Raw genomic sequence first — 25,795 nt, 5'->3', positions numbered from 1 at the left:
ATAGCCTACTGCACATCTGGGCTATATGGGACCTAGGCTTATGGGACCACCATGGTACATTTGGTCCATCACTGAACAAAACATCATTATGTGGCACATGAGTAATTTATTTCATGAGTCATTATTTTGTACCTATGGGGAAGGCATTGTACTAATAAGCACTGTTGGGGATATATGGCTTATGCCTTCAGAGTTTTATTCCCTTTAGGTGTAATAAGGCATGTATACTTATTGTTAAAGTAAAAGGCTATGTATTATAATACATATAATACTGCATATTATAACGATAAGATTAGCTATCCTTTATTGATTACTTACTATTTGCTGCTGTACTGAGCACTTTAGACACTATGTCTTTTAAATCTCATGACTATCCCATGAGGAAGGTACTATTTTCCTTATTTTATAGTTGAGAACACTGAGGCTTAGAGAGCCCAAGGACGCGTAACTAATAAGGAATGGAGCTAGAGATCTCCATCATTAAAAGGGGCAGGCAGAGTGTGGGCCGTCTGAGGAGGAGGAGATGGCTTGTGTTTTATGGGGATGGGAGATAAGAAGATCAAAGAAACCTTATGAAGAAGGGGTGTTTGAATTGGGACTGGAAGGATAGATAGGATTTCAAGAGATGGGACATAAGGAAAGAGCCTTGAGGAGGAAGAAGGTGAGGGATATATGGGAATTGATCATCTGATTCCTTCGCTCTCCTTTGTCACCTTTTTTCTCTTAGAATGGAGTCAGTGGGTGGGAGGAAGGGTGATTACATGTCCTTTGAGTGTCACTGTTGAGATGGGGAGACACATGGCATCCACGTGACGTGAATGTGATACAGTCAGGAAAAGTTAAACTCTAGTTGACTGTGGAGTCTTAAGTAATCAGAAGGGAGGAGAATTAGTAGGGGCTGGAACAGTGCAGCAAGAGGTTTTTGGGAGGCGATGGAAATCCAGATGGGCCTTGAAGAACGAATAGGATTTTGAGAAGAGAGGAGTGAACATTCAGGCAAGAGGAGCATTGGCCTGTTTGCAGAGCTTGAAGGAGCTTCTCTATCAGGACTAGAAAGACTTTTTATTGGAGAGGCGAGAGGCCAGGACAGGCTGGACAGAGGGGAGAAGGAGAAGTGTATGAAAGGACGGATGAAGATGGTCTCAGCAACTCCATTGTGAGGGTGTGGCCTGGTTCAGTCTGGGGGCGGCATGTGGAAGGGGCATCCTTGTTGGATTGCTGGACAGGGCCAGCAGCAGTGGGAGGAGAGGAGGAAGCTGCTACCATCTAGCACCAGGAAAGATACGTACAATCTCGTATTCCAGGAAAGTCGAGGATTGCCCCTCCCCTCAGTGGATCATGGTCTTATATTAGGCTCTTGATAATCCCCCTTTCTCCACGTATCTCCTGCCCCAGGCTGTGCCCTGATGCCCTTGGATGCTCATTGTCCTCAGATTTCATCCAAGTATGACTGTTCCGGTGAGGGAGACCCTAGCGTGATTGTATCTGGGTTCCTCGGGGATGTGTACGGTAGCAGAGAGACAGCATTTTGAGGGGTTAAGGCGAGAAGGTCCTCTTGTCAGACTGGACAAGCCGCTGACACATGGAGAAGCTTCTTACATAGGATGATCAGAGAGGATTTTATCAAGCTGAGGCTTAGATTAAGGGGTGTTGCTTTTGAGGAGATGGTGAGATGACCAAGTGGAGCCACCTAGAGCCTCATGGTGTGTTCTGGTCTTCCTGTCACCTGGCTAAGAAATTTACAAGTAGCCTCCCAGATGCTGGCCCATGTCCATCCTCATTGCAGGGCCAAAGTGGGGGAGTCCTGACAAGGGACATGAAGAAGGCGCACACAGGCCAACCCTTGCACTGGAAATGGAGTCCTTTCCAGGACGATAGCTTGTTAACTAATTTGCTCGTTCATTCAGTCGTCAGATATTCATTGAGGCCATGTCATGTGCTAGACTCCGTGCCTAATGGTGGTGAACAGCACAGGTGTGATCCTCTCCCTTTCGGCTCTCTGCCCCATGAGTCTGATCCCTGAGAGGTGTGATGTCACAGCCCTTGGCTGTCATAGCTTGTTGCTTTTTGTTATGCTTTCTTTAATTTTATTTTTTATTTTCTTGACAGATAAAGCCACAGACCCCAGCATGTCAGAACAGGATTGGTCAGCTATCCAGAATTTCTGTGACCAGGTGAACAGTGACCCTAATGGGTAAGGTGACCTTCACACACACCCCTGACTCTGGAGGCACCTCAGACCGACTGCGTGCCTTTGTCTCCTGGGACTGTTTTACACAGCTAGGCTTTCTTTCCTTTTTTTTCCCCCTCCGCAGTCTACTGAGGACATTATTTTTCTAGAAATAGCAAATTCATGTGGTTTTTTTTTAAACAAAATAGTCAGTTTGTAACTGGTAGTTATTTAAAAAAATTTTAAATAGTGTTATGAAGCACTAATGCTGATGAGACCTCTGAATGTTACAGATAGAATGTAGCTAGGTTATGTAGCAATGTGAAAGAGATCAATATATTCTCCGTAATTTAAATGTAATCTTTCTTAAGAAAAAGCAGGAAAAGGGTAAGATTTTGTTGAATTCTGTTTCCAAAGCATCTGGATAGGAACTGAAGAATCAAGTCAATCATCCAGATGTTTAATCTAAATGTTGCTGAATATTCAGAGTTTTGAAATGAGCTAAAAGTTTGATCACACTTTCTCCTCTGGTGTTTACTGAGCATTTATCATATGACAGACAGGGTGTGTGCTGTTCATGACTTGGTTACATGTAGGTCTGGGCCCTGACTGCTCAGCTTGGAGTTTTAGGGATGGGTTGGCTCAGGGGAGGATCAGGTGCCCTGGACAGAAGGAAGGCCTCAGGTGCTGTACCTTCAAGAAGGGCGGGTGGGAGTTGGCCTCCTTCAGAGGCTCGTGCATGGGCTGTGTGCCAGGACATTCCACCTCTGCTTTGGGACCCGAGCTCCTGGAATAGAGGTGACTTTACCGAGCACATTCAGCCAGACTGGTGAGTTTTTTCCTCTCCACCCAGAGTCCAGGTCTCTTTGTTTTCCCTTAGCTCAACCCATGCGCCCTGGCTGCTGGCCCACAAGATCCAGTCTCCACAAGAGAAGGAAGCTCTTTATGCCTTAACGGTGAGTTTGGCTTGCCCCTTAGCCTAAGCTTTCCTGTCCTGATGCTAGAGAGCTGGGCCCCAGTCCCATTTCAGTATGGTAGAGAGCGTCTAAGAGGTTCCTCTTGTCTGGCCTTGAGAAAGCAGGCTGTAAGGAGTTCAGGCTCAGGTTGCCCCATCCTAGATCTGTTTCTAGAGAGCAGCATTGAGCCTGCTTTGGGAGAAGAAAAAGAAGGTTGTATTTCCTATTGTCTTCCTTAGACCAGGGCTGGGAAATGCAGGTGCCCACAGGGCCAGACTGGTAACGTACACGAGTGAGCCGCTGGGTGAGGATGACAAAACTGGAGAGAACCTGCCCAGGCTAAAGGGGGCAGCTGCTGCGTAGGACCAGCTGGCTGTGGCCAGGCATAAGTTTGGGCCAGTATTACTAGAACTTCCTGTTTTTCAAGAGAAATCAGAAATCTGGATTTTTGTATGAATTCTCTGAATTTTTCAATGTTGGTGACTAATTTGAAATGTTAAACAATAGTGTGGACCAAAGAAACCGTGTGCCAGCCCAACCTGCCGCTTGAATGGCAGCAGTAACCTCTGGTTGAACTTTCTTGGGCACTATGTATCAGCTTTCTGCCTCTGAGGAGGAAGTGATTCTCTGACCAGTTTCACCTGCCCAAAGGGTCTCCTGAGAAGGTGAGATGACCTCAGGATATACGCCCCACTGAGCGGTTTCCTGGGCACAGACCTGGCAGTTGCAGCAAAATCAAACAGGTGGCATTTTTTCTGAATCTGAAAATGTCACCTTTTCTTCAAAATTCGAGTGTCTTCATAGTCTTGATTGAGGAAACTCGAGCCATGGTTCCAGCAAATGCTCCTCGGATTTGAGATGAGCCCTGGAGCCAGTGGTTTTCCCGTTCTCCGGGGGTCCTCTGTCCATGCAGGTGCTGGAGACGTGTGTGAACCACTGTGGAGAGAAGTTCCACAACGAGGTGGCCAAGTTCCGCTTTCTGAATGAGCTGATCAAAGTGCTGTCCCCAAAGGCGAGTACCCTGGGCTTAGCCCTGCTCACTGTACTGCACCTACCCTCAGCCTTCAAATTCCTGTCACCCTCTCGGTCCAGGGGCAGGCCTGCTCGTGGGCAGAAGCTGCCAGCCTGTCTCAGGTTTGTGAGAGAGCTGAGAAGGTCCTGTGAGTGAAAGCTTTCATCTCCAAGGTCAAGATGGTGGTCACGGTCATCAGCTGATCCCTGCCCTTCGATTGTTAGTGTTTTCAAATTCTCCCTTTAAAAATGGCCTTGTAGCTGGGTGGTCCAGAGGAGATGAGGAACTCGAGCTTGTAGGCACAGGTTTCCTGGTAGAGATAGCAAGAGATACCAGGTGTGGCTTTCATTCTTGCCTTGTTCTCTGTACCCTTTCTCCTGACAGCTGTCTTAGCGACACCGTTCTTGGGTAACTAACATTGGTGGCGCCTTCCTTTGCTGCTTCCCAGTGATTCTCTGATACCAGCTGTGTGTCCTACAATTTAATTTGATTCTATTCTGACACTAACTACCCAGAGTTAGTACAGACCCTACATGGTAAGGGCTCAGCCCTGTCTGGACTACGCCTGCTTTAGACACCAGCCATGAGTCTCAGGTATTCCCAAGCTGCTTGCACTTCTGCCCAACAAATACAAATTCAGGGGTTCCCATGATCCCCACCCATAAATCACTAGAAAGACTCACAGAACACAGGAAAGCACTATACTTTTACCCTTTTATTATAGAGGCTATAAATGGAAGAGATACTTAGGGCAAAGTTTTCCATGCCCTCTTCTTGTGGAACCTGGCCACACCACCTTCCCAGTACCTCCATGTGTTCCACCAGGAAGCCCTCTGAACCTCATTGTTTCAGAGTTTTTATCTGGAGTTATGTAGGTGTGGTTGACTAAATCATCAGCCATGTGACTGAACTCAGTCTCCAGCCCCTGTCCCCTCCTGGGGGCTCGGCATAGGACTGGAAGTTACAACCCTCTAATCACGTAGTTGGTCTTTCTGGAATGGTCAGCTCCTCCCTTGAAAGTAAGTGCCCACCATGAGTGGTTAGCATAAGCTTAGGTATGGTCCAGCGGGGCTCGTTGTGAATAACAAAAGATATTCCTATCACTCAGGAAATTCCAAAGGTTTTTGAAACTCTGTGTCAAGAAATGGGGACAAAGACCAAATGTATTCTTTTCTTATTCCACACTTGCCCCAGTCAAAAAACGAGTGTCCCCAGTGGCTCTATCCTAGGCCAGTGTATGGTAGGCTTTAATTTTGACAGTTTTGGAGGCTGACCTCTTGAAACTCAGAAGGAGCCCTGGGGCTGGGTACCAGATAATTTGGCCTCTAGTTGTGCTCTGCTCTCAGCCAGCCTTGGGCGGTGCACTTCTCTGGGCCTCAGCAGCCATCTCTTTAGGGTAGTGTGGGCTAGGTGGTCTACTAAGTCCCTTCCAGCTCTATAATTCTCTTTCCTTTTCATTTTCAGTACCTAGGGTCCTGGACTACAGAAAAAGTTAAAGGAAGAGTCATTGAAATACTCTTTAGTTGGACAGTTTGGTTTCCAGAAGACATCAAGATCCGTGATGCTTATCAGATGCTGAAGAAACAAGGTCTGACTTCTGTTACTTACGCTGCCTTCCCTTTTCACAGTAGTTGTTCCTTCTTGCTTTTTTTAATGCTTTGTAATTTTTTGGTGAAAGGTGGACATCGAGTATAGGACAGTAGAGACTGAAGCAATTATTAATCCCCGGAAATGGGCCGGCCTTTCCTTCTGGTAGGCTGGAGTTGAGCTGGGTTTGAGATGTTGCTATAGGTACCCTCACTGTACCAGATTTCAAATGCCTCTAGGGTTCGTGTTTAGAGTGGGGGCTGATTTGCTAGAGGTTTTGGCAGCATCTGCTCCACGCTCAGCTTTAGGTTGTCCTTTTGCTCTGCGCCTCAGAGAAGGTCTTATTCCATTGTGTTTCCTAACAGTAGGCCGTTATTACTTGTTACTGATGCTGGTTAGCCTGGTGTGGTGGTCGTCATTCTCTATTCTGACGAAGCCTCAGTCTTAGGTAGGCGCTGTGTCCCTGGTCTCGGGAGGACCTGTTGTGACCCTGCCCCATCGCAACGCAGGCCTGGGCCCAGGACACGTTCCTCCCTCCCTCAGTGCTCAAGGTTGTCTCTTCTGTTTTTTTTCTCCAGCTGCAGCAGCATGTTACCTCTGCTCGAAGGCTTACAGTGCTGGTTGTCCTTGCCCCAGCAGTTTAAGGCTTTTGTTCTGGAGAGATGGAAGGATTTAGGCAGGACTTAAGGCCTTTCCCGTTCTCTCTTTGTGAGTGCCTGGCGAGGCCCCTGGAAAAGACCCTATGCCTTTTGTGTTGCAGGCCCCAGAGGCTCTAGCTCACAGGCTTGTAAGCAATTCTTAAAAAATTTTAGCTGAATTATTTGTATTGTTGTTACCTCCCATCTCTCATGGGAAGCACTGTCTCTCCTTTGATTTCAGGTCAGTTGTTTATTGCCCTGTGATCTCAGCTGTCTGATGGATTCTGGCAGAGTGGTGAATTTGTGGGTTGTCCAGTGTTGTGTTGTCAGGGTTGGAGTGATGCAGTCCATGCCTTTCTGTTTCCTGTGTCAAAGCTGGGAGTCCACGTTCCTTTTCTCTTGGGCTCTGTAGAAGGAACCTGGATTGAGGATGGACTATTTTTTCCTGTCACATGCACGTGTTTAATGTTCTTAGGAGTGTCAGGGATCCTGCAGTAATTTCTGGGCCCTGGGAGGTTATGTATCTACGTAAAGTCATCAATATTTTTATAGCATAAGACCCCCAGACTGCTAGCCTTAGGGTCTGGTTCTGCTCTGACTTAGTTGGCTGTGATGTCCCTGTTTTTGTGCTGTTCCTTGGATTCTTCTAAGGGAGGATGTAGAGCCCTGATCATACCTTGGGTGTATCCATTTGAGGTCATTGACAATGTTTTCCTAGCGGGTCATCAGGAACCATGGGTTTCTGGACTTTATACTGGCTCCTGTTAAAGTCAGTGGGTCCCCGTATCAGTATCTTAACTTCATGAATTGCATGTTTTAGGAATCATAAAGCAAGACCCTAAACTCCCAGTGGATAAAATCTTGCCCCCGCCTTCTCCCTGGCCCAAGAGCTCCATCTTTGATGCTGATGAAGAAAAGTCAAAGGTAAGGAGCTTCTCCCTGACCTCGGCCTCCCTGGAGTCTCATCAGACCCTTTCTTTTAGGGACTCTCCTGAAATGTCCCCTGGATGTCCTCTGATCCCTGAACCAAAGTGTGGGACAATGTGGGGAGGTGGGTTAGTGAATTCCCTCTGGAGCAAGTTCTTACAAGTGAGGTAGCATAAGGTCTGGGTGTTTTCTTTGTGGATGGGCCAAATAATAAATGCCATGTTCGTTGTACCCGCCACCTTATCTATACAAGTGTTTCTGAGGGAAAGAAGTTTCAAAAGGATAACCCAAGTGGGTAGTATGGATGGTCGGTCATATCCAGTGTATGTGTGGTATTGGGGGAGGATGGTGGAGAGGAAAGAATTGGTTGCATGTTGGCTCAGATCTTTTTTAGTGCCAGTAAGCCTGATCCCACCTATTTCCCTTCCACTACTGCCTTCCAGAATTATTGCTCCTCAGACATCAGAAAGGAGAGGGAAGGGAAAAGGAGGGTGGTCAAAACTAGGCCAACACCCAGGGGTAATTCTCGACTGCTTCTGAATGGGGAAAGGGCCCTTGAGCGCTAGTGGTGCAGTGCTTTTGGTGTTGACTATTCTTGGTCACTCACAAGATCTGGTAATTGTAGTACCAGGAGAGCTTTTCATGTATGCATCTCTCTTTTGTACCTTCTGCCTTCCAACTGCACCTCTCAGCTGTACCCTTCCCTTGCATCTAGATGCTCAGTGGCTATGGGGTCACTGTAGGCAGAGTGAGCAGGGCTATACTAGGTTCTGGGCTGCCTTTCTCTCTGGCTCCTCTCCTACTGGTGCCTTAAAATTGCAGAGGGTGGAGGAGTGAGGGAGGAGGTATGGCATGGACTTTGGAGAAAGATAGAATCCTCTGTCACCTTGAGCAAGCTACTTATACTCTCTGGGGCTCAGTATCCCCATTTTTCCTGCCATCCATCCAACAAAGATTGATTGACTCCTGTGTGCCAAGCATTCTGACAGGCATTGGGAATAAAGTGAACAAGATCGCCAAGGTCTGTCACATCAAAGTACGTGGTCTAGGACAACCTCAGCACTATGGACATTTTGAGCCAGATAATTTTCCTTTTGGGGGCTGTCCTCTGGCACTGTAGGATATTTATAGTATCCCTGGCCTCTGCACACTAGATGCCAGTAGCACCCCCGGTTGTGGCAACCAAAAATGTCTTCAGACTTTGCCAGATGTCCCCTGGGGAACATAACCCACCAGCTCCCTGCCCCACTGAAAACCAGTGATCTGAGGGGATAGTCGTAATACCTACTTCATAGTGTCATTGTGAGGATTTGGTAAGATAGCGCATGTCAAATGTGCAAGCTATTATTATTACTGTTAATTCTTCTATTGCTGATCTGACACAGAGGGAATTAGTTTCACCTGCTCTTGTTCACTCTTCAGCTTCTGACAAGGCTTCTCAAAAGCAACCACCCTGAGGATCTTCAGGCTGCAAACCGGCTGATCAAGAATTTGGTCAAGGAGGTGGGCATTTTTCCAGTGGGTTCTGCAGAGCCAGCATTTGACGGGGCTGGATGTATGTGGATGTGCTTGAGGGTGTGGATGCATGGTTGGCCAAGAGAAGGGATGGCCTCCTAGCCCTGAAGTGGGCACCAGCCCTGGGCCCCTGAAGGGCAGCAGGCGGGGACTGGAAGCAGAAAGCACGCTGTGAACTTCCCAGGTGCTTTTGTCCAGGAGCTGCAAGCATTTCGTAGGCACTTGTTTCTGTCCCAGTGCCAGGTATAGTGCCCCCGTGTTTGGGAATCTGTTTTTCAGAGGAATGCAGGCTGGTGGTACAAAGCAGTAGATTCCTAGGTCCCCAGACTGCATTGTCTTTCCCAGGAGTTCTGGGCTTTGAGCATTTCCTTCTCCTGCTGGGTGAACAACACTCCCATCCACTCAACGTTCTAGTGACTTCCCTGAGCTCTCCACAGTGCAGTGCCCCTTTCCCATCCCTCGTTCAGGCTTTATCCAGGGCTTCTGCTCCCTCGCTTCCATCCTCTTATTTCTTTCAAAAGGAACAAGAAAAATCAGAGAAGGTGTCCAAGAGAGTTAGTGCCGTGGAGGAAGTACGGAGCCACGTGAAGGTGCTGCAGGAAATGCTGAGCATGTACCGCAGGCCGGGGCAGGCCCCACCCGACCAGGAGGCCTTGCAGGTACTCTTTTTAAAAGATAAAATAAACAAATTCAGGTATGGTAAGCTGAGTATAACTGACATACTAGAAATTGCACATATTTAAAGCATGTTTGATGTTTGACGTGTATATGTCCATGAAGCCAACATCACAATCATGAGGGATAGTAAACGTGTCCCTCACCCCCCAGGATTTCCTCATGCCCCTTGATCATCACCCCCTCCATCCCACTCCTCCCTGGTTCCCTATCCCCAAGCAACCACTGATTTGCTGTCTGTTCTGATTAGTTTCTATTTCCTAGACATTTGTATAAATGGAGTGATACAGTATGTACCCTCTCTTTTTTGGGGGGGGCGGTGTCTGGCTTCTCCCCCTCGGCATAATTGAGATCCTTTCATGATGTGTGTGTCAATAGTTTATTCCTTTTTATTGCTGAGTGGTATTCCATTGTATGCGTGTACCACAGTATATATATCCATTCATCTGTAGATGGATTTGTGGGTTGTTTCCAGCTTTGGGTGATTATGAATTAACCTGCTATAAACAGTTGTGTACAGGATTTTGTGTGAACATACGTCTTCCTTTCTCTTGGGTAAATGCCTAGGTGTGGGATTGCTAGGTCATACGCTAAGTGTGTAGTTAACCTTTTAAGAAACTGCCAAATTGTTTTCCAAAGTAGTTTTGTTATTTTATGTTCCTAACAGCAATGTATGAGAGTTCTAGTTTCTCCACATCTTGATCTTTCTTTTTTTTTAGTAACACCTTTATTGAGAATTCACTTAACATAAAAGCAACTGTCATTACCTAACTAGAACATTTTAATCACCCCTAAAAGAAATCCTGTACCCATTAGTAGTCACTCTCCACTCCCATCCTATTCCCCAACAGCTCCTGGTAACCACTAATCTATTTCCTGTGTCTATGGATTTGCCTATATGGACATTTCATAGAATTATACACTACGTGGTCTTTTGAGTCTGGCTTCTTTCACTTAGCGTAATGTTTTCACAGTTCATCCATCTTGTAGCATTTATCAATACTTGATTTCTTTTTAAGACTGAATAACATTCCATTGTATGGCTACATCACTTTTGTGAGTTTCTTGGTCATTTTATTTATTTTTTATTGAGGTCACAGTGGTTTATAACAAATTTCAGGTGTACATCATTATGTTTCAACTTCTGTGTAGACTGCAACGTGTTACATCACATTTTGTTGATCCATTCATTGGTTGGGCATTTGGGTTGTTTCTTCTTTTTGGCTATTATGAATAATGCTATGAACATTTGTGTACAAGTTTTTATGTGAATGTGAGCTTTTAATTCTGTTCGGTATATACCTAGGGTAGAATTGTTGGATCATATGGTAACTGTTTAACTTTCTGAGCAACTGCCAAACTGTTTTCCAAATCATTGCACCATATTGGACAATCCCACCAGCAATGTATGAGGGTTTTCCACATGCTGCCAACACTTTTTATTGTCTGTCTTTTTGATAATAGCCATCCTAGTGGGTGTGAAGTAGTGTCTCATTGTGGTTTTGATACGTATTTCCCTGATGGCTTAAGTTGAGCTTTCTTTCATGTTTCTATTGGCTACTTGTATGTCATCTTTGGGGAAATGTCTGTTCAAATCCGTTGCCCATTTTTAATTGGGTTGTCTTTCTGTTTTTGAGTTGTAAGAGTTCTTTATATATCCTGGATATAAGGCCCTTATCAGATAGTTTTCCCCCATTCTGTGGGTTGTTTTTTCACTGTCTTGACAATATCTTTTGAAGCAAGTATTTAATTTTGAAGTTTAGTTGATCTATTTTTTTCTTTTGTTGCTGGTGCTGTTGGTGCCATAGCTAAGACACCACATGCTGGTGCAGACAGGTGGTAGTGGGACTGAAATGCTGTCTGAGGTGGACATTCTTAGTCTCTCTTTGGAGCTCTACCCTCTGCCTCCCTCTGCAGGCTACATCAGTCTTCTCTTTGTATTCCAGCTTCTTATGCTTCTCTGCACAGGAGAGACGGGCTTCACATAGCTCCTTAGTTTACTTGTCCTTCCATTTCACAAGGGTAGTAGAAACGAACTAGTGCCTTTCCCAATTCCAAACTCCTGAGAGAGAAACCTCTTTGGCCACCTTGGCTCATGTATCACCCCAGTTGGTCAGCTATGACTAGGGTTGGGTAGAGTTATGGAGAAGATCATGCTGGCCTTCTTCTGTGGCTGGAGGGGACAGTACTCAGAAGCACTGGTGAGCTTGGGCCAGGCAGACACTCCAAAGCTGATATAGCATGATGACGTTGCACCAGAGTCCCTCAGGACGGTCAGTTGTGCTTTTAAACAGCACAGCTTTTCCCCACCCAAGATGATAACCAGCTATGAGACAAGAGAAGCATGGCAGGAAACTAAACTTCATCTTTACAGCTCATCCCTAATGGATGGAGCTGAGTTTGGAAAATGTGGCAAATAAGTACTGGCAAGTGGCTTCCCACCCCTAGAATCGGCAGGTTTACCTGCCACCGAAGCTGGTGCTGGCACACCACTGTTCTCCCCACCAGGGGCTTCCATCTTTAAAACTTACAGCAGGTAGGAGCAGAGCCAGTGTGGGCTGTCCCAAAGACAGGGAACTCTCCAGAGCAAGGTGGGAGGGAGGGGCTCCTTCCTTCTTCCTCTCCCCGACCCACCAATCAGATAGGTCATTTCACCAGCTCTGGGGAATGAGGGGCTACGGTCAGAGGGAGGCCTGGAGTGTTAAATTAGTTAATTGAGCTGCCTTGCAAGGAAGGAAGCCTAGGATGTGCAGAAGCTATATCTTCCTCAACAGTGTGTGGAGAGGACGACTGCCCAGAGCGCTCTCCCTGGGACGAGGAAGATGAGACATCCCAGGTGATGTTGGGGGATGCGGTTTAGTTCCGGGAGAGGCTGTGGTGGGAGTCATGGGAGTGTTGTAAAGGGAATGCCAGCATCAGACAACAGCTGGATGGGATGTCTGGGGTGAGTTTTAAAGCAGGGTGGTCCCTGCAGGCTTCCCTGCGGGGTCATCCCGTTGTTACAGCTGTTCTAGGGGCAGGGCAGAGGAGCTTGAAGAAGAGAGAGTGCTGTACACACAGGTGGTAGATTCCTGTCTGAGCCAAAGTTTTTTATCACCTTTGTAACTGTTTTAAACAATCATGGTTTTTGCCTAGACTCTTTCTGAAACCGTACCTGCCGTGTTACTTCAACCCTGCAGTCGTGAATTTGGGGCAGACTAAGGAGAGCTGAAGCCCCAGACTCTGCTGCATGCTTATTGTAGGCATCTGGTGCCTCGCTGGGAGTCCTGGGTGTGTGTCGTGAAACCAAGCTCTGTTTTCGCAGGTCGTGTATGAAAGGTGTGAAAAGCTGCGGCCCACCCTGTTCCGGCTGGCGAGTGACACCACTGACGACGATGACGCGCTCGGTAACAGTTTCATTTCTAGGCATAGAAGCACTCCCAATTGCAAAACAGCCATGATTCTTCCTGCTGTGCTACTGTGGGGCCAGAAACAAAGCAGAGGGGACTTTAGGTTTTGTGGTGATTGGGGCTTGGGAAGGGCATGGCCTGAGTTGACTTAGAGCTGATTTCCAGAAGAATCTAGGCTTGAGCAAGAAATCAAGAGTAGGTCTGAAAGCATAGAAAGGGGTGGAAATTTGCCATGTAGATTGGGTCTGAGGGAGATAGAAGAAAGAGAAGATGCCACTGAAGGCTTGAAGAAAGGCTGAACAGCCAGAGTTCTAAGGAACAGCTCCCAGTGGTGCATTTTGAAGGTTTGACCAACATAGATGCCTTCAGGGCTGGGTATGTGACCTGAATGAGGCAGGCTGATGAGGAGTGCAAGGGACAATGGTAGGAATAGTGGAGAATCTTAATACTTGTACACAGGTATTAAAACATTTTAAACTTTCTATTACGGAAAATCTCAAAACACATGAAGGAGAATAGTAGAATAAATCCTATGTACTCTTCACCTGTTGTTCACAGTTACCAACTTGTGGCCGATCTTTTGATCTTGTTCCATCTGTACTACTCCCCCCACCCCCACCCAGTTCTATTTTGAAGCAAATTGCTAACATTTCAGAGTAATCAAATAGTCAGTGTTCAGATTTCCCTGGGCATTTCTCTCTCTAACCATCTCTTGCTAGCCACCCCTCCTTTTTTTAAACAGTTTGTTCTAAATCAGGATCAAAAAGAAAAGCCATACTTTATAATTGGTTGATATTTCTTAAGTCTCTTTTAATGGATGGTCCCCCATTCTTCATCTCTCTTTTTTATTTCTTGCATGAAAAATATGTCCTTTGACTCGTAGAGTTTCTCTTGGTCTGAATTTTCTGATGGCATCCCCCATGGTATTTAATGTGTTTCTCAGTTCCTAATATTGCTTATAAATTCCTGACGTTCCTTATAAATTGGGTCAGGGGCTTGATCAGATTCAGATTCAATTGGGATGGAAGGAGGGGAGCAAGAATACTTCATAGCTGGTCTTCAAGAGGGCCATGGTATCTGCTTCTTTCGTGATGTAATTTTTGTCTAAATGCGTTATTTTGTCTGGTTGCAATGAGGTCAAAGGTAATCAAATTTAAATGTTTAAGCAACTTGCACATGCCAAATAAAACACTTTGCCGGGTCAGTTCACCCCCGTGTTGTCAGTTTGCAGCCTCCATCCTAAGTTAAAAAATTGGCAGGAAATGGAGTGGTCACCCTTGAAGTCACCCAGCACCTTGGCCTGCACTGTTATATGTAGCCCCTAGCCCTGTTGCTAGTCTTTCTCTCTCTCGGGAGAGATTTTTTTTTTGCAGGCTAACCAGACCCTGAGATGCTCGTGGAGTTTTTGAAATCCAGTGCATATTTTATACTTACAGGACATTTCAATTTGGATGCCGAATTTTCATCAGGAATGTTTGATCTGTGTTTAGATTTTATAAAATTTATAGGTGAAAAAAGTAGATTCATATACCAATTTGTTCTGTACACAAAAGCTTTCCAATAACTGAATAAAGTACCAAAAAATTCTTTTAATAGTCACATCCACATTGACAAAACAGCTTTCAGTTTTAATTTTATTTTTTTTTTTAATTTTATTATTATTTTTTTGTATGTGAGGAAGATCAGCCCTGAGCTAACATCTGCCAATCCTCCTCTTTTTTTTGCTGAGGAAGACTGGCCCTGGGCTGACATCCATGCCCATCTTCCTCCACTTTATGTGGGACGCCGCCACAGCATGGCTTGACAAGCGGTGTGTCGGTGCACGCCCGGGATCCGAACCGGCGAACCCCCGGCCGCCGCAGGGGAGTGCGTGCATTTAACTGCTAGTGCCACCGGGCCGGCCCCAGTTTTAATTTTAAATTAATTAAAATTAGGTTTTACTCCTTCTGTTGAAAGAGCCATATTTCAAGTGTTGGCCATCATGTTGAACAATACATAGAAGGTGAGAGAATTTGGTTCCTCCTACACCTTGAGAACTAGAAGTGTCGGGGTTCAAGGATTGAGTGACCAGGTCTGAAGGGGCCTGATCACATGATCTGGGGGAGGAGGCTTGGAGGTACTAAACCTGGTAGAGCCATGTGACAGCTGCTTTGTGGAATGGCTTCAAGACTGAGATTGTTGGTAGCTAAACCAGTGGGTTCTGGTTTTTCTCTCATTCTTCAGCGGAGATTCTCCAGGCAAATGACCTCCTTACCCAGGGAGTTCTGCTGTACAAACAGGTGATGGAGGGCCGTGTCATGTTTGGGAACACAGTAACCAGCTCAGTGGGAGACATACCTGTCTCCAGAGGTATGTGCAAGAGCCTCTCCCTGTCCTCTGCCTTGGGGAAGCCTGCAAATCCCAGAAAAGAAATGGATCCTCACAAGGGCCAGCCCCGTGGCTTAGCTGTTGGGTGCGCACACTCTGCTGCTGGTGGCCCGGGTTCGGATCCGGGCTTGCGCTGACGCACTGCTTGTCCAGCCATGCTGAGGTGGCATCTCACGTACAGCAACTAGGAGGATGAGCAACTATGACATACAACTATCTACTGGAGCTTTGGGGAGAAAAAGGGGAAAAAAAAAAAGGAGGAGGATTGGCAATAGATGTTAGCTCAGGGCCGGTCTTCCTCAGCAAAAAAGAAGAGGATTGGCATGGATGTTAGCTCAGGGCTGATCTTCCTCACACACACACACAAAAAAAGAAATGGATCCTCAGAATATTCTGGGTTACGGTGTAGAAATGAGAGAATTTGCCTCTTTTCCGTTTCCTATGAGAACTAGTTTTTTATAGGCAGCCTCTGCCACATATGCCCTTGTGAATTGACTGCCAAGCTGGACCCTAGTTTTGGCTATAGACAGAAGCAGACAGCTATTTTGTACCCAGGTTTGGATTCCCTTTCTCATGAGTGCTTAAGGAAGCTAGAGACTTCCTTTCTTCAGTGCTTCCAAGTGCCAGGCTAGTTGCATCACAATCATCTGGATTACTAGTTAAAATGCGGATTCTTAGGTCCCTGGCTTGGACTTTATGAATCAAGACTGTTTGGAGTTAGGCCTGGGGATCTGCATTTTTACAAGCACTCCAGGTGATTCTGATTAACTACGGTCAGAAACCTCAAAAGGCCTCTGAGCTGGAGAAGTCAGCTCTGCTACTTTCCAGGTCAAATGGACCTTTAGAGGAGGACTCTGATTGCTGGGTGGGAAGACAGTCCTCTGGCAACCCATATTCTAGATGCCAGCTCAGGCTGTACATCAAGCTGAGGTGGAAGGTTCTTCTGGAGGTGTTGGGGCCGGGGTGATGCCATGTCTTTTGGGAGAAGGCCTGAGGAAAGCTGACAGGCTTTAAGTGGAGACTTTGCTCTCGTTCTGTCTGACTTATTTTCCTGTTTCCTAGTCTTTCAGAATCCAGCAGGCTGTGTGAAGAACTGCCCCCTGATTGACTTGGAGTTGGACAGTGGATCTGAGCAGGCTGGGGCTGCGGCACCATCTTTGCTTCATCAGGATCTGGCAGCCTTAGGTGAGGGTGGGTGTTTAGGGGGAGCAGGCACAGAATGGTCCTGACTCCCAGGGACAGTGAGGAAGCTGGTTTCCTTGGGGAGAATCTGCCTGTTTTTAGAGGGCACTAGGTATACTGGGAAGTTCAGAGGTCCTCTTCGCACTTAGTCTCAGGTTTGCCATGGCTGAGTTGAATGACTCTGAGTAATTTACTTTGTCTAGGCTTTCTAAATCTTCTAGAAGGGGCGGGCATGGTGTTAATCTCCAGCTCGTATCAGGTGTGCATCTCACTCTGTTCCTTCCTTACAGGAATCAGTGATGTTCCAATTACCACCAAGGTGAGGAAGCTCTTCCCGGGGGCCTGAGAAGGGAGGGGAGGTCCCTCTAATCTACTGTCATGGGGGCAGCGCTGCTGGAGAGGGGAGTGGAGAAGGACTACAGCGTAGCCTGGTGGCACTTGTGGACTTGGGGGTCTAAAGCCTCTTCCTCACCTGTACTGTCTTGAGCCCTCAGAGGAAGAAGTCTTTTTCCTCTCCTTCTGTCCTTACCCTCTTCAGTGATATCCAGGCTCCTGCTCACTGAAGGGCTGCTCAGGAATCATATTCTCTTGCCCTTTTTCCCCTCCCGCCCCAGGAAATGTAGTGAGCCTGGGCTGCAGTGGCTTTGGTGGGGTCAGGAGAGCTATGGCATGGTGTCTTCATGGCTCATGGTCATTCATACCCTGGCCTTATTGTAGCCATTCCTGATTTGACAGGTTGCTGGTCAGAATTGCTGTAAGGAAAAGAGGAGTCCTGCCGCCAACACACTGCCAGGTGGTGGTGTTCAGACCCCTTCTGCAGAGAGGAGCTTGTTGGATCTCCTCTCCTCACAGCCATCTCCGGGCCCTCTGTGAGTCTGGTGGGCAGGGGAAATAGGAGGGTGGCTCCTGTGTGCCATTGAGGCTCACTGCCCAGGGCCAGGCAGAAGGGCCCAGGATGACTCACTAAGATGGCCAGAGACCTCCCTCCCTGGAGGGACTTCTTCCTCTCCACCGCACATTCAATGTGTGCTTCCCTTCGTCTCCTTTTCCTCCCCATCCTAAGTCAGCAAAAGACACGCTTTGACTTCTGAAAAGGGGTTTGTTTAAGGAGCGGCAGCAGTAGATGATGATATTTTTGGTGTTTATAGGTTGCTTTTTTCCTGATTACAGTGTAATTTGAAGTTAAGCAAAATTTGATCACTAGTGAAATAGGTAAGATATTTGAAAAGTCCCAAATATCACTCCCTAAAGACAATGTTGAATGTTCCTTCTTTGCTTTTTTTCTTTTTTTTTTTTTTTTGTGAGGAAGATCAGCCCTGAGCTAACATCTGTTGCCAATCCTCCTCTTTTTGCTGAGGAAGACTGGCCCTGGGCTAACATCTGTGCCCATCTTCCTCTACTTTATATGGGACGCCGCCACAGCATGGCTTGACAAGCGGTGCCTCGGTGTGCCCCCGGGATTCTGGGCCTGCGAACCCTTGGGCCGCCGCAGTGGAGCGTGCGCACTTAACCACTACGCCACCGGGCCTGCTCCGCTTTCTTTCTATACATGTAGTAATGTGTTGTTGTGGCTTATTTTTACACAAACAGATCATAATTTACAAACTCCAGTGTGGTTTTTTATATCACGTTGTATCTTTGACACATTCTCCTATCAGTTTACAGAAATTTGCCTCATTCTTTCTAATAGTTGTGTAATTCATATACATAGAATATACATAGATTTAATCGTTTCCCTCTTTTGGATATTTACATAGCCTCCAGTTTGGCTGCACCTGGGGGAGTGTTTTTATATTACAGATTCCTAACAGTAGAAGTACTTTAATGTATGAATATAAATACATTTTCATAGATCCTGTCCCTTTGCCTCTGGAAAGGTTGGAGCAGTCTGCCTTCCCCCAAACAGCCTGAGAGGGCCAGTGTCCCTAGTAGAGACCGCAGGGCTCTGGTGGAAAGAGAGATGTGCTGGGAGGTCCTTCCTGTTTGCACTCAGAGCGGGTACTCTTTCTAGCCACTTGACAGGGGGCCAGTAATCATTCTAATTTTGGTGGGTTACTTCTGTCTGGACTTTAGTTTTCCAAAAATGTTTTCAGTTTGTATTTCAAATGGACAAAATCATAAAGAAGTACCAATGAAGGGGTCAGTGTAATTTGTGTTGTCGTCTTCCTAGCTTACATCACTCTGGTGATCACGTGTGGGAAACTTAGCCTGACCGAGCTACTCCTTGTCAGATACTGCCTGACAACTATGACGTTACCTTAGTAATGATAGCTCTAGTTTTTTGGGTCCTTATTATGTGCACACTCATTATGTGCTAAATGCTTTTCATACGTTTTCTCATTTAATTCTTATAACAACCCTACGAGGTAGATACTAGATTATTCCCATTTTACAGATGAGAAAATTTAGGCATAGATTAGGATACTTGTCTAAAGTCATATACCTCTAAAATACACACACATACACAGGCACATACATATCTTTCTTTTTTTTCCCCTTCCTTGTTCTTCAGAAAGCCTAATCAGATTCCTGGAATTCTCTATAATTTTTACTAGTCTTAATGTTTTTTATTTCTTTGCAGGAATTATATTCCACAGAAAAGTATTCCTAAGGAAGTGCCACCAGGTACTAAGTCCTCTCCAGGTTGGTCCTGGGAGGCTGGCCCATTGGCTTCTTCCCCATCTTCCCAGAATACACCTCTGGCTCAAGTGTTTGTCCCTTTAGAGTCTGTTAAGCCCAGTAAGTACAGTTTCACCCTTTTCTTCTTTCTCTCTATTAGATGCCCAGTTTTATCCACTCTGGATTGGTAGGAGTGGCTCTTAAACTGGGGAAGATGAGTAGTGGAGATTTTGCCTGGGGGCAGAGGATAGGGAGGTGGCTTTATGGTCTCTTAGCTAATATTTTTCTTTTCTTTTTTTGTGAGGAGGACCAGCCCTGAGCTAACATCCAATGCCAATCCTCCTCTTTTTTGCTGAGGAAGACTGGCCCATCTTCCTCTACTTTATATGGGACGCCGCCACAGCATGGCTTGACAAGCGGTGCATCGGTGCGCGCCCGGGATCCAAACCGGTGAACCCCGGGCCACCGCAGTGGAGTGCGCGCACTTAACCGCTCGCGCCACTGGGCCGGCCCTGCTAGTATTTTTCTTAAAGTTTTCTCTGTCTTGGGGTTGACACTGTGAAGGATATTGACAGGCAGAATTTAATTAGGCTTGAATATACTTACAGACATGATGTTCATTCATTTGGAATTCAAGAAGGGAATATTCAGTGTGGCCTGCAGTAACTCAGAAGAGGTGGAATTAGAAAGAAAGGAAGAATTTGGCTGGTGATTCTCTTCCTGTGGGGATCCTCATTAAATCAGGAAAGTAGATATTACCTCCGTTACAAAGGAAAGGAAACGGAAGGCCCAGCTAAGTAAGGTGACTGCTCGCGGTCAACACACTAGTGTGTGAGCAGGAAGCAACGGGGGTCTTTAGATCTAGGGCCTGGGCCTTTTCTCTATGGCTCGGTGTGGTGAGGCCTCATTGCAAAGGGCCAGGGAAACAGGCAGAGGAATTTAAACAGTCAGTAAGCAGTAGGAGCCCTTTGTATACTTTATTAATTTTTGATTTTAAAATAATACATGTTCAATGTTAATTTCCTGGTTTCAATAATTATGCTGTGGTTATGTAAAATGTTAACATTTGAGGAAGCTGGGTGAAGGGTCTATGGGAATTCTTCGTGTTAGTTTTGTAACTTTTTATAAATCTGAAATTATTACAAAACAAAGTAAAAAAGATTAAAAGCAAATAAATGTTCAGTGTAGAAGTTTTATTAGAGAAGAATAGAGCAGAAAATAAAAATCATTTTTACCATCGCCACCCAGAGATGGAAGTTCTGTTAGTCTTAATGTATTTTCTTGTCATACACGTATGTAGGTTTTTTAATAAATTGGCACCATTGTAAATATAGACTGTTTTATATCCTGCCTTATTGACTATAAGCCATAGCATTTTTTCATGCCCTTAATTGTTCTTCAAAACCTTGATTTTTTTTAATGAATCCGTACATTATACCACTAAATAGATGTACTGTAATTTATTCAGTTCCTTTCTGAAGGATAATTTGTTTCTAGTTTTTTGCTTGTTGAAAACAGTGCTACAGTGAACTCTCTGGAAACCCATTTTTTTTTTAAAACTTTCCTGATTATTTTATTAGGATATATTCTTAACAGTGGAAATGCTGGGCGTAGACATTTAGAATTTTGATCTGCATTATCAAGTTCCCTTCCAGAAGGGTTTCCTCTTTCCCCATATCGTCACCACCATACCTCAAGGGTATTTTCAGTCTTTTAAAACTTTGAAAGTTTCATTGTTAAACTCTATTTTTTTATGTGCATTTTGATAAGTGATGTTTGGCATGAGATAAAGATCTTCATTAAATTTTTTCCAGGTGGTTAGCAAGTTGTGTGCCATTTATTGAATCAGCTGCTGATTTTGAAGTATACGTTCCTAACATGTTAAATTCTCGTATTTGGGTCTGTACTGCATGCTCTGTTTTATATCACTTGGCTTGAATTGCAATTTTGTACATATTCGAGTATTTGTTAATGCAAGTAATGTTACCTCCCTCTTTTTTAATGGTCAGTCTCATGTATTTTTTCCCCAAATTAACTTTAGAATAGCTAAATTAAAACAATCCTTTTGGGCTGGCCCCGTGGCTTAGTGGTTAAGTGCGCGCGCTCTGCTGCTGGCGGCCCAGGTTCGGATCCTGGGCGTGCACCCACGCACCGCTTCTCCGGCCATGCTGAGGCCGCGTCCCACATACAGCAACTAGAAAGATGTGCAGCTATGACATACAACTATCTACTTGGGCTTTGGGGGAAAAAATAAATAAATAAAATTATAAAAAAAAAAAAACAATCCTTTTAAGATTTCCATTGGAATGTCATTAAACCTATTAATTTGAAGAGATCTAGTGTCCTTATACTTTTGCAAAATTAAATATAAGAGGTGTGTGTGTATGTGGTCATACAAAAGAGACCAGAGGAAATAAGCTCAAATGTTAGCAGTGCTTATTTCTGGGTAGAATTAAGCATGTTTTTTATTTCATTCTTTATGATATCCTGTATTTTCTGTAGTATTCATACATTGTTTTAATTGTAATCATCTCTCTCTCAAAAAAATGGTATTTTTAAAAAAAAAAAAAAAGGTAATATGCCTAAGATGGTTGGCTGGTGGGGAAAGTTCAGTTTGGAGGGTCGTAGGAGTCCAGCCAGAGGTAATGAGGACTTGGACTTGGACTAATGGTGGTGTGGAGGGTCAAGTCCACGAGCTGTTCTGACTGGGGAAGCAACAGCATTTGGTGATAAGGTGCACATCTCTTTTCAGGCTTGGCTGTTGGCGGAGTTTGTAGTAGCACTAACCCTTTTGGTTGGGTCCTTCTTTGCCAGGCAGCCTGCCTCCTGTTATCGTGTATGACCGGAATGGATTCCGAATTCTGCTCCACTTTTCCCAGACCGGGGCCCCTGGCCACCCAGAGGTGCAGGTGTTGCTGTTGACCATGATGAGCACTGCCACCCAGCCTGTCTGGGACATCATGTTCCAAGTGGCTGTGCCAAAGGTGAGTCATCTGCCCGCCAGCTCCTTTGAATTTTTCGATAAAGGCTGTCATTTTTGAGCACCAGGTCCTTTGCTGGGACATTATCTATTAGTTAGGTGGAAGGGACAGAATCTTCACTCACAGTAGTTTAAGATAAAATGAGAATTGTATTGGCTCGTTTAACTGGGATTCCTGAAGGTCTGACTTCAGATATGGCTGGATCCAGGCAGGTTCTTACATGATTCCTTAAGAATATCTTTCCAAACTTGACTTTACTTTTCCTCTTTGGAGCCTCTTCTCTGACACACACTCTGCACAGAGCAGGAAGGTGACTACCAGCAGCTCCAGAGTTATGTGGTCCTTAACCCTTTTTATCTCAGAAAGGAACTCGTACCTGGCATGAGGCATGCACACTGGTTACCCAAGACAGGGCTAGGATTGGCCTTGTTGGTGTTACTTGCATACTCTGGACCAATAACTCGTGTTCAGGGATGTGAGGTGCTCTGGCTAATTTGGGTATTATGTTCACCCATTTTCAAGGGAATTAGGGGCCCCACTGATTAACAGCCATACCAGAATCACAAGAAACAGGGAAGGGGCTTGTTTCCTGAAAGGAAAGATTCAAGGCAGACAAAAATAAAGATATGAATTTTCTAATCCTCCTGGTAATCTTGGGGGGCATGTCATATTACTACCTCTATTTTATGAATCCGTCCAAGGCTTAGGAATGTTACATATTTTGCCCAAGATCACCGAGCTAGTATGAGGCAGAGTTAGAATTCAACCCAGGATGTGCCCTGGCTCTTCATGCTGCCTCTCAGAAGCCAACCATTGGCCACACAACTTCAGGTACAGTCTGTGTATGGAAGGAAAGGTCTTTTGGATCTTTTCATCAATCAGTGGGATAGAGGTCACCTGATCTACCTGTTCACCTGATTTCCCTCATGGAAGCTGTAGTTTATTAGGAATGAGTTACATGTTGAATTTTTCCCCCCGATAGTCAATGCGAGTGAAACTGCAGCCGGCATCCAGCTCCAAGCTTCCTGCATTCAGTCCTTTGATGCCTCCAGCTGTGATCTCTCAGATGCTGCTGCTCGACAATCCACACAAAGTATGTTCTGGTATCTTTGGGAACAGGGAAATGGGGCCTCTGAACTCGAGGGAGGCAACTTTGGAGGTGGAGAGAGGTAGATTGAGGTCTTGCTCTAAAGTCTCTGGTTGGTTGGGAGAGGTGGTGGACTAGCCCTGGCTAGAGTCTGTTTTCCTTCGGGGCTTATTGAAAGATCTGTGACTGGATTGTCATAGCTGGGAACCAAGGGAATGACACAAACGCTCCCTAATACCATAGAGTCCTCTGAAAGGGTGAGGCCTGTCTGTCTGCCGTAGCTGGTCTAGGTATGACCACCTCAGGACTGCAGGTGTGGCAGGACTCCCAGGATGTCTGCCTGTGTTTGTCCTAAAGGGTCCAGGCCAGGGTGTCCCTGTCTTAGAGTTGTTTGACGCCCTCACTTGGGTGGAGTTAACATACTGTTCCTTGGTGACTACTGGGTGGGTAAGGGCTTTTACTCTGGCGTGGTCTCTGAGTTGCTCCCCACTAATTTAACATCTTATGTCTTTGCCCAGGAGCCCATCCGGTTACGGTATAAGCTGACATTCAACCAGGGCGGACAGCCTTTCAGCGAAGTAGGAGAAGTGAAAGACTTTCCAGACCTAGCAGTCTTGGGTGCAGCCTAACTTTTCACAAGACAGACCCTGCCATTCAAGCTTAGGCCAGTGTTACTTTTGCTCTCTAGATAGAACTAATCACGGTGACTTAGCGCGAGTGCCAAGAGTTTATCCTGACATCAGACTCTGGATGCCAACCTCTGACTTATTCTGCAGATACTGTTTGTGTGTGTGTGTGTGTGTTGCGGGGGGTTGAAGGGAGGGTAGAGCAGGGCTTGGGAGGTGGGCAGTGTGGGAAATGCTAAAGCATTTCTGATGACATCTGCTACAATCATATCTGTTTCTGCATGTTGGTGGACACTGATGTCCCTGCCTCAGGTTGGTTTTATAAGCCAAAGTTGTTTTTTTTTTTTTTTTTCCCCACGTATTGTTATCTTTTCATTCATCCACTCTGTGCCTTGCCAGCCTTTGAAAGTCTTGGTTGCTCCCAGGCTGCTGTTCTCAGGGACCTTAAAAGGGACCTGGTTGGTCTTGGGGCAGAGAATGTCTTCTGGGGCACTCTCTTCCAAGAAAGACCTTGTCTCCATTTCCATTAGAGAATGCTGCTTGCATGTGTTCGGGAAGATCTTTTAAATGGAATGCTTGTTGCACTGTTTTCCAGGTGAGGGGCTGCCGCTAGACCAGAGGACCACACTTGGTGGGCCAATCATGTCCTTCACCACTGTGCCTTAGAATCACCCATAGATGGACCCTCCAGGGCAGAGGGAAGGCAGATCCCAGGCCTTACTCAGGCCTCAGGTTCCATGGGTTGGGCAGCCTGTCTGGGCCTCACTCAGGACCCTCATCCCCATCCTCATTCTCTTTCTCCACAATCGTTTACTCAGAGTTCTTTGATTGTGACACCGTGCCAGTCATTGTAAATCATAACTAACAGGTTCTCCCTTGCCTGTTGACTTCACAATCCAAGATGAAGAACTGTGATGCAAAGAGATATGAGAAGAGCTTAGCAACGATTTAAGTGGTGACTAAATATAGAAAGTGATTGAATAAATACCCATGTAGCAAATATACTTTGTGGAGTTTTGAGTAAGTAGGAGATGCAAAGCCCATTGCATTTAGAGATGACAGGCCTAAAGGGAACTGTCATCTATTGAGGAAGGAAGGAAGCCTTCATGAAGGATGTGGAACCTTAAGAACTGCCTCAGTGAAGAGAGAAGCCTGGAGGATCTGAACACAGCTGGAAAAGAGGTGGATTTCTGTGACATTTATGGTTTGAAGGGAAAATGCAGGTTTGTAATCAGTGAATACTTAGCACCTACTGTGTGCGAGGTACTTGGTGCATGTTTACAAGTTCTGCTTGGCCTGGTCGGTTGGAGAAGGATGCCGAGCCTGGCTGAGGTGGCCTAAGGAAGGACTTGGAAATCAGCTCACCTGTCTGGGCAGAACTCTACCTCAGAAACTGCAAGGCTGTTTGGGGCTCTTGATCCCAAAATCTGGTACTTTACAGTCTGATCTTTCAATTTCTACGTATAGTTGGAAATCCACCAACACTGATTGGTGGAGATGGGAACTGAAAAAGATCATCAAGCTATGCTCATTTTTAAGCAAATGTGAAAACTCATAAAACAGATAAACGATGGGGTGATTTCTTCATTTGGCATAACTCACATAAGATTCATTTTCATCTAAAATTACTTTTATGTTTGTGTTCTGTATAGCTCTTATAGGCTCTGGCTACTTCATAAAGTCTTTACGAGGTACCCATCATACTGACTATGTCTGCCTATGAAGAACTTCCATCAAAACAGGTGAATGGGACTTACACATGAAAAGACTTTTATCCCATAGTTAAAGGTGAACTCGTGTGTGTCTGAACATTCTTCTGTGTGGGAGACAGACTCCGGGTGGTGCTCTGGTTAGATGGAGTTGGACAGGATAAGGGGAGAAGGGGTGTGTGTCCCAAGAGTGACCCTGGTTTATGTTATCCATGCTTTCTAATTATCAGGTTCAGTGACCCCTTAAGGCCCAGCCCCTATCCTTTCATTCACTCAACAAGTAGTTGTTGGGCTGGCCCCGTGGCTTAGCAGTTAAGTGCGTGGGCTCTGCTACTGGCAGCCTGGGTTCGGATCC

General features: G+C 45.7%; 1 protein-coding gene across 4 annotated transcripts in view; it reads left to right on the top strand.

The window, feature by feature from the left end:
- The window catches only part of GGA2 (golgi associated, gamma adaptin ear containing, ARF binding protein 2), a 30,881-nt gene extending 5,449 nt beyond the window's left edge, over positions 1 to 25,432 (top strand). For 3 of the 4 annotated variants that reach the window (XM_004442700.3, XM_087417122.1, XM_087417123.1), the window contains exons 2-17: positions 2,110 to 2,194; positions 3,051 to 3,126; positions 4,040 to 4,138; positions 5,603 to 5,726; positions 7,184 to 7,287; positions 8,713 to 8,793; positions 9,327 to 9,464; positions 12,785 to 12,866; positions 15,093 to 15,218; positions 16,299 to 16,421; positions 16,709 to 16,737; positions 17,154 to 17,287; positions 19,000 to 19,157; positions 21,852 to 22,021; positions 23,001 to 23,111; positions 23,624 to 25,432. In XM_004442700.3, coding sequence (XP_004442757.3) covers positions 2,110 to 2,194; positions 3,051 to 3,126; positions 4,040 to 4,138; positions 5,603 to 5,726; positions 7,184 to 7,287; positions 8,713 to 8,793; positions 9,327 to 9,464; positions 12,785 to 12,866; positions 15,093 to 15,218; positions 16,299 to 16,421; positions 16,709 to 16,737; positions 17,154 to 17,287; positions 19,000 to 19,157; positions 21,852 to 22,021; positions 23,001 to 23,111; positions 23,624 to 23,734 — 1,751 coding nt within the window. In that variant the 3' untranslated portion in view covers positions 23,735 to 25,432. The remainder of the gene's footprint in view (positions 1 to 2,109; positions 2,195 to 3,050; positions 3,127 to 4,039; positions 4,139 to 5,602; positions 5,727 to 7,183; positions 7,288 to 8,712; positions 8,794 to 9,326; positions 9,465 to 12,784; positions 12,867 to 15,092; positions 15,219 to 16,298; positions 16,422 to 16,708; positions 16,738 to 17,153; positions 17,288 to 18,999; positions 19,158 to 21,851; positions 22,022 to 23,000; positions 23,112 to 23,623) is intronic. The other variant, XM_087417124.1, reaches the window with a different exon arrangement.
- Positions 25,433 to 25,795: the final 363 nt, after the last annotated feature.

This window comes from Ceratotherium simum, chromosome 26 (assembly GCF_057802395.1).
Source record: "Ceratotherium simum simum isolate JZ-2026a chromosome 26, ASM5780239v1, whole genome shotgun sequence".
Lineage (NCBI taxonomy): Eukaryota > Metazoa > Chordata > Mammalia > Perissodactyla > Rhinocerotidae > Ceratotherium > Ceratotherium simum.
Note: the sequence above shows the minus strand (reverse complement) of the source record. Positions and strands in the feature narration are given on the sequence as shown.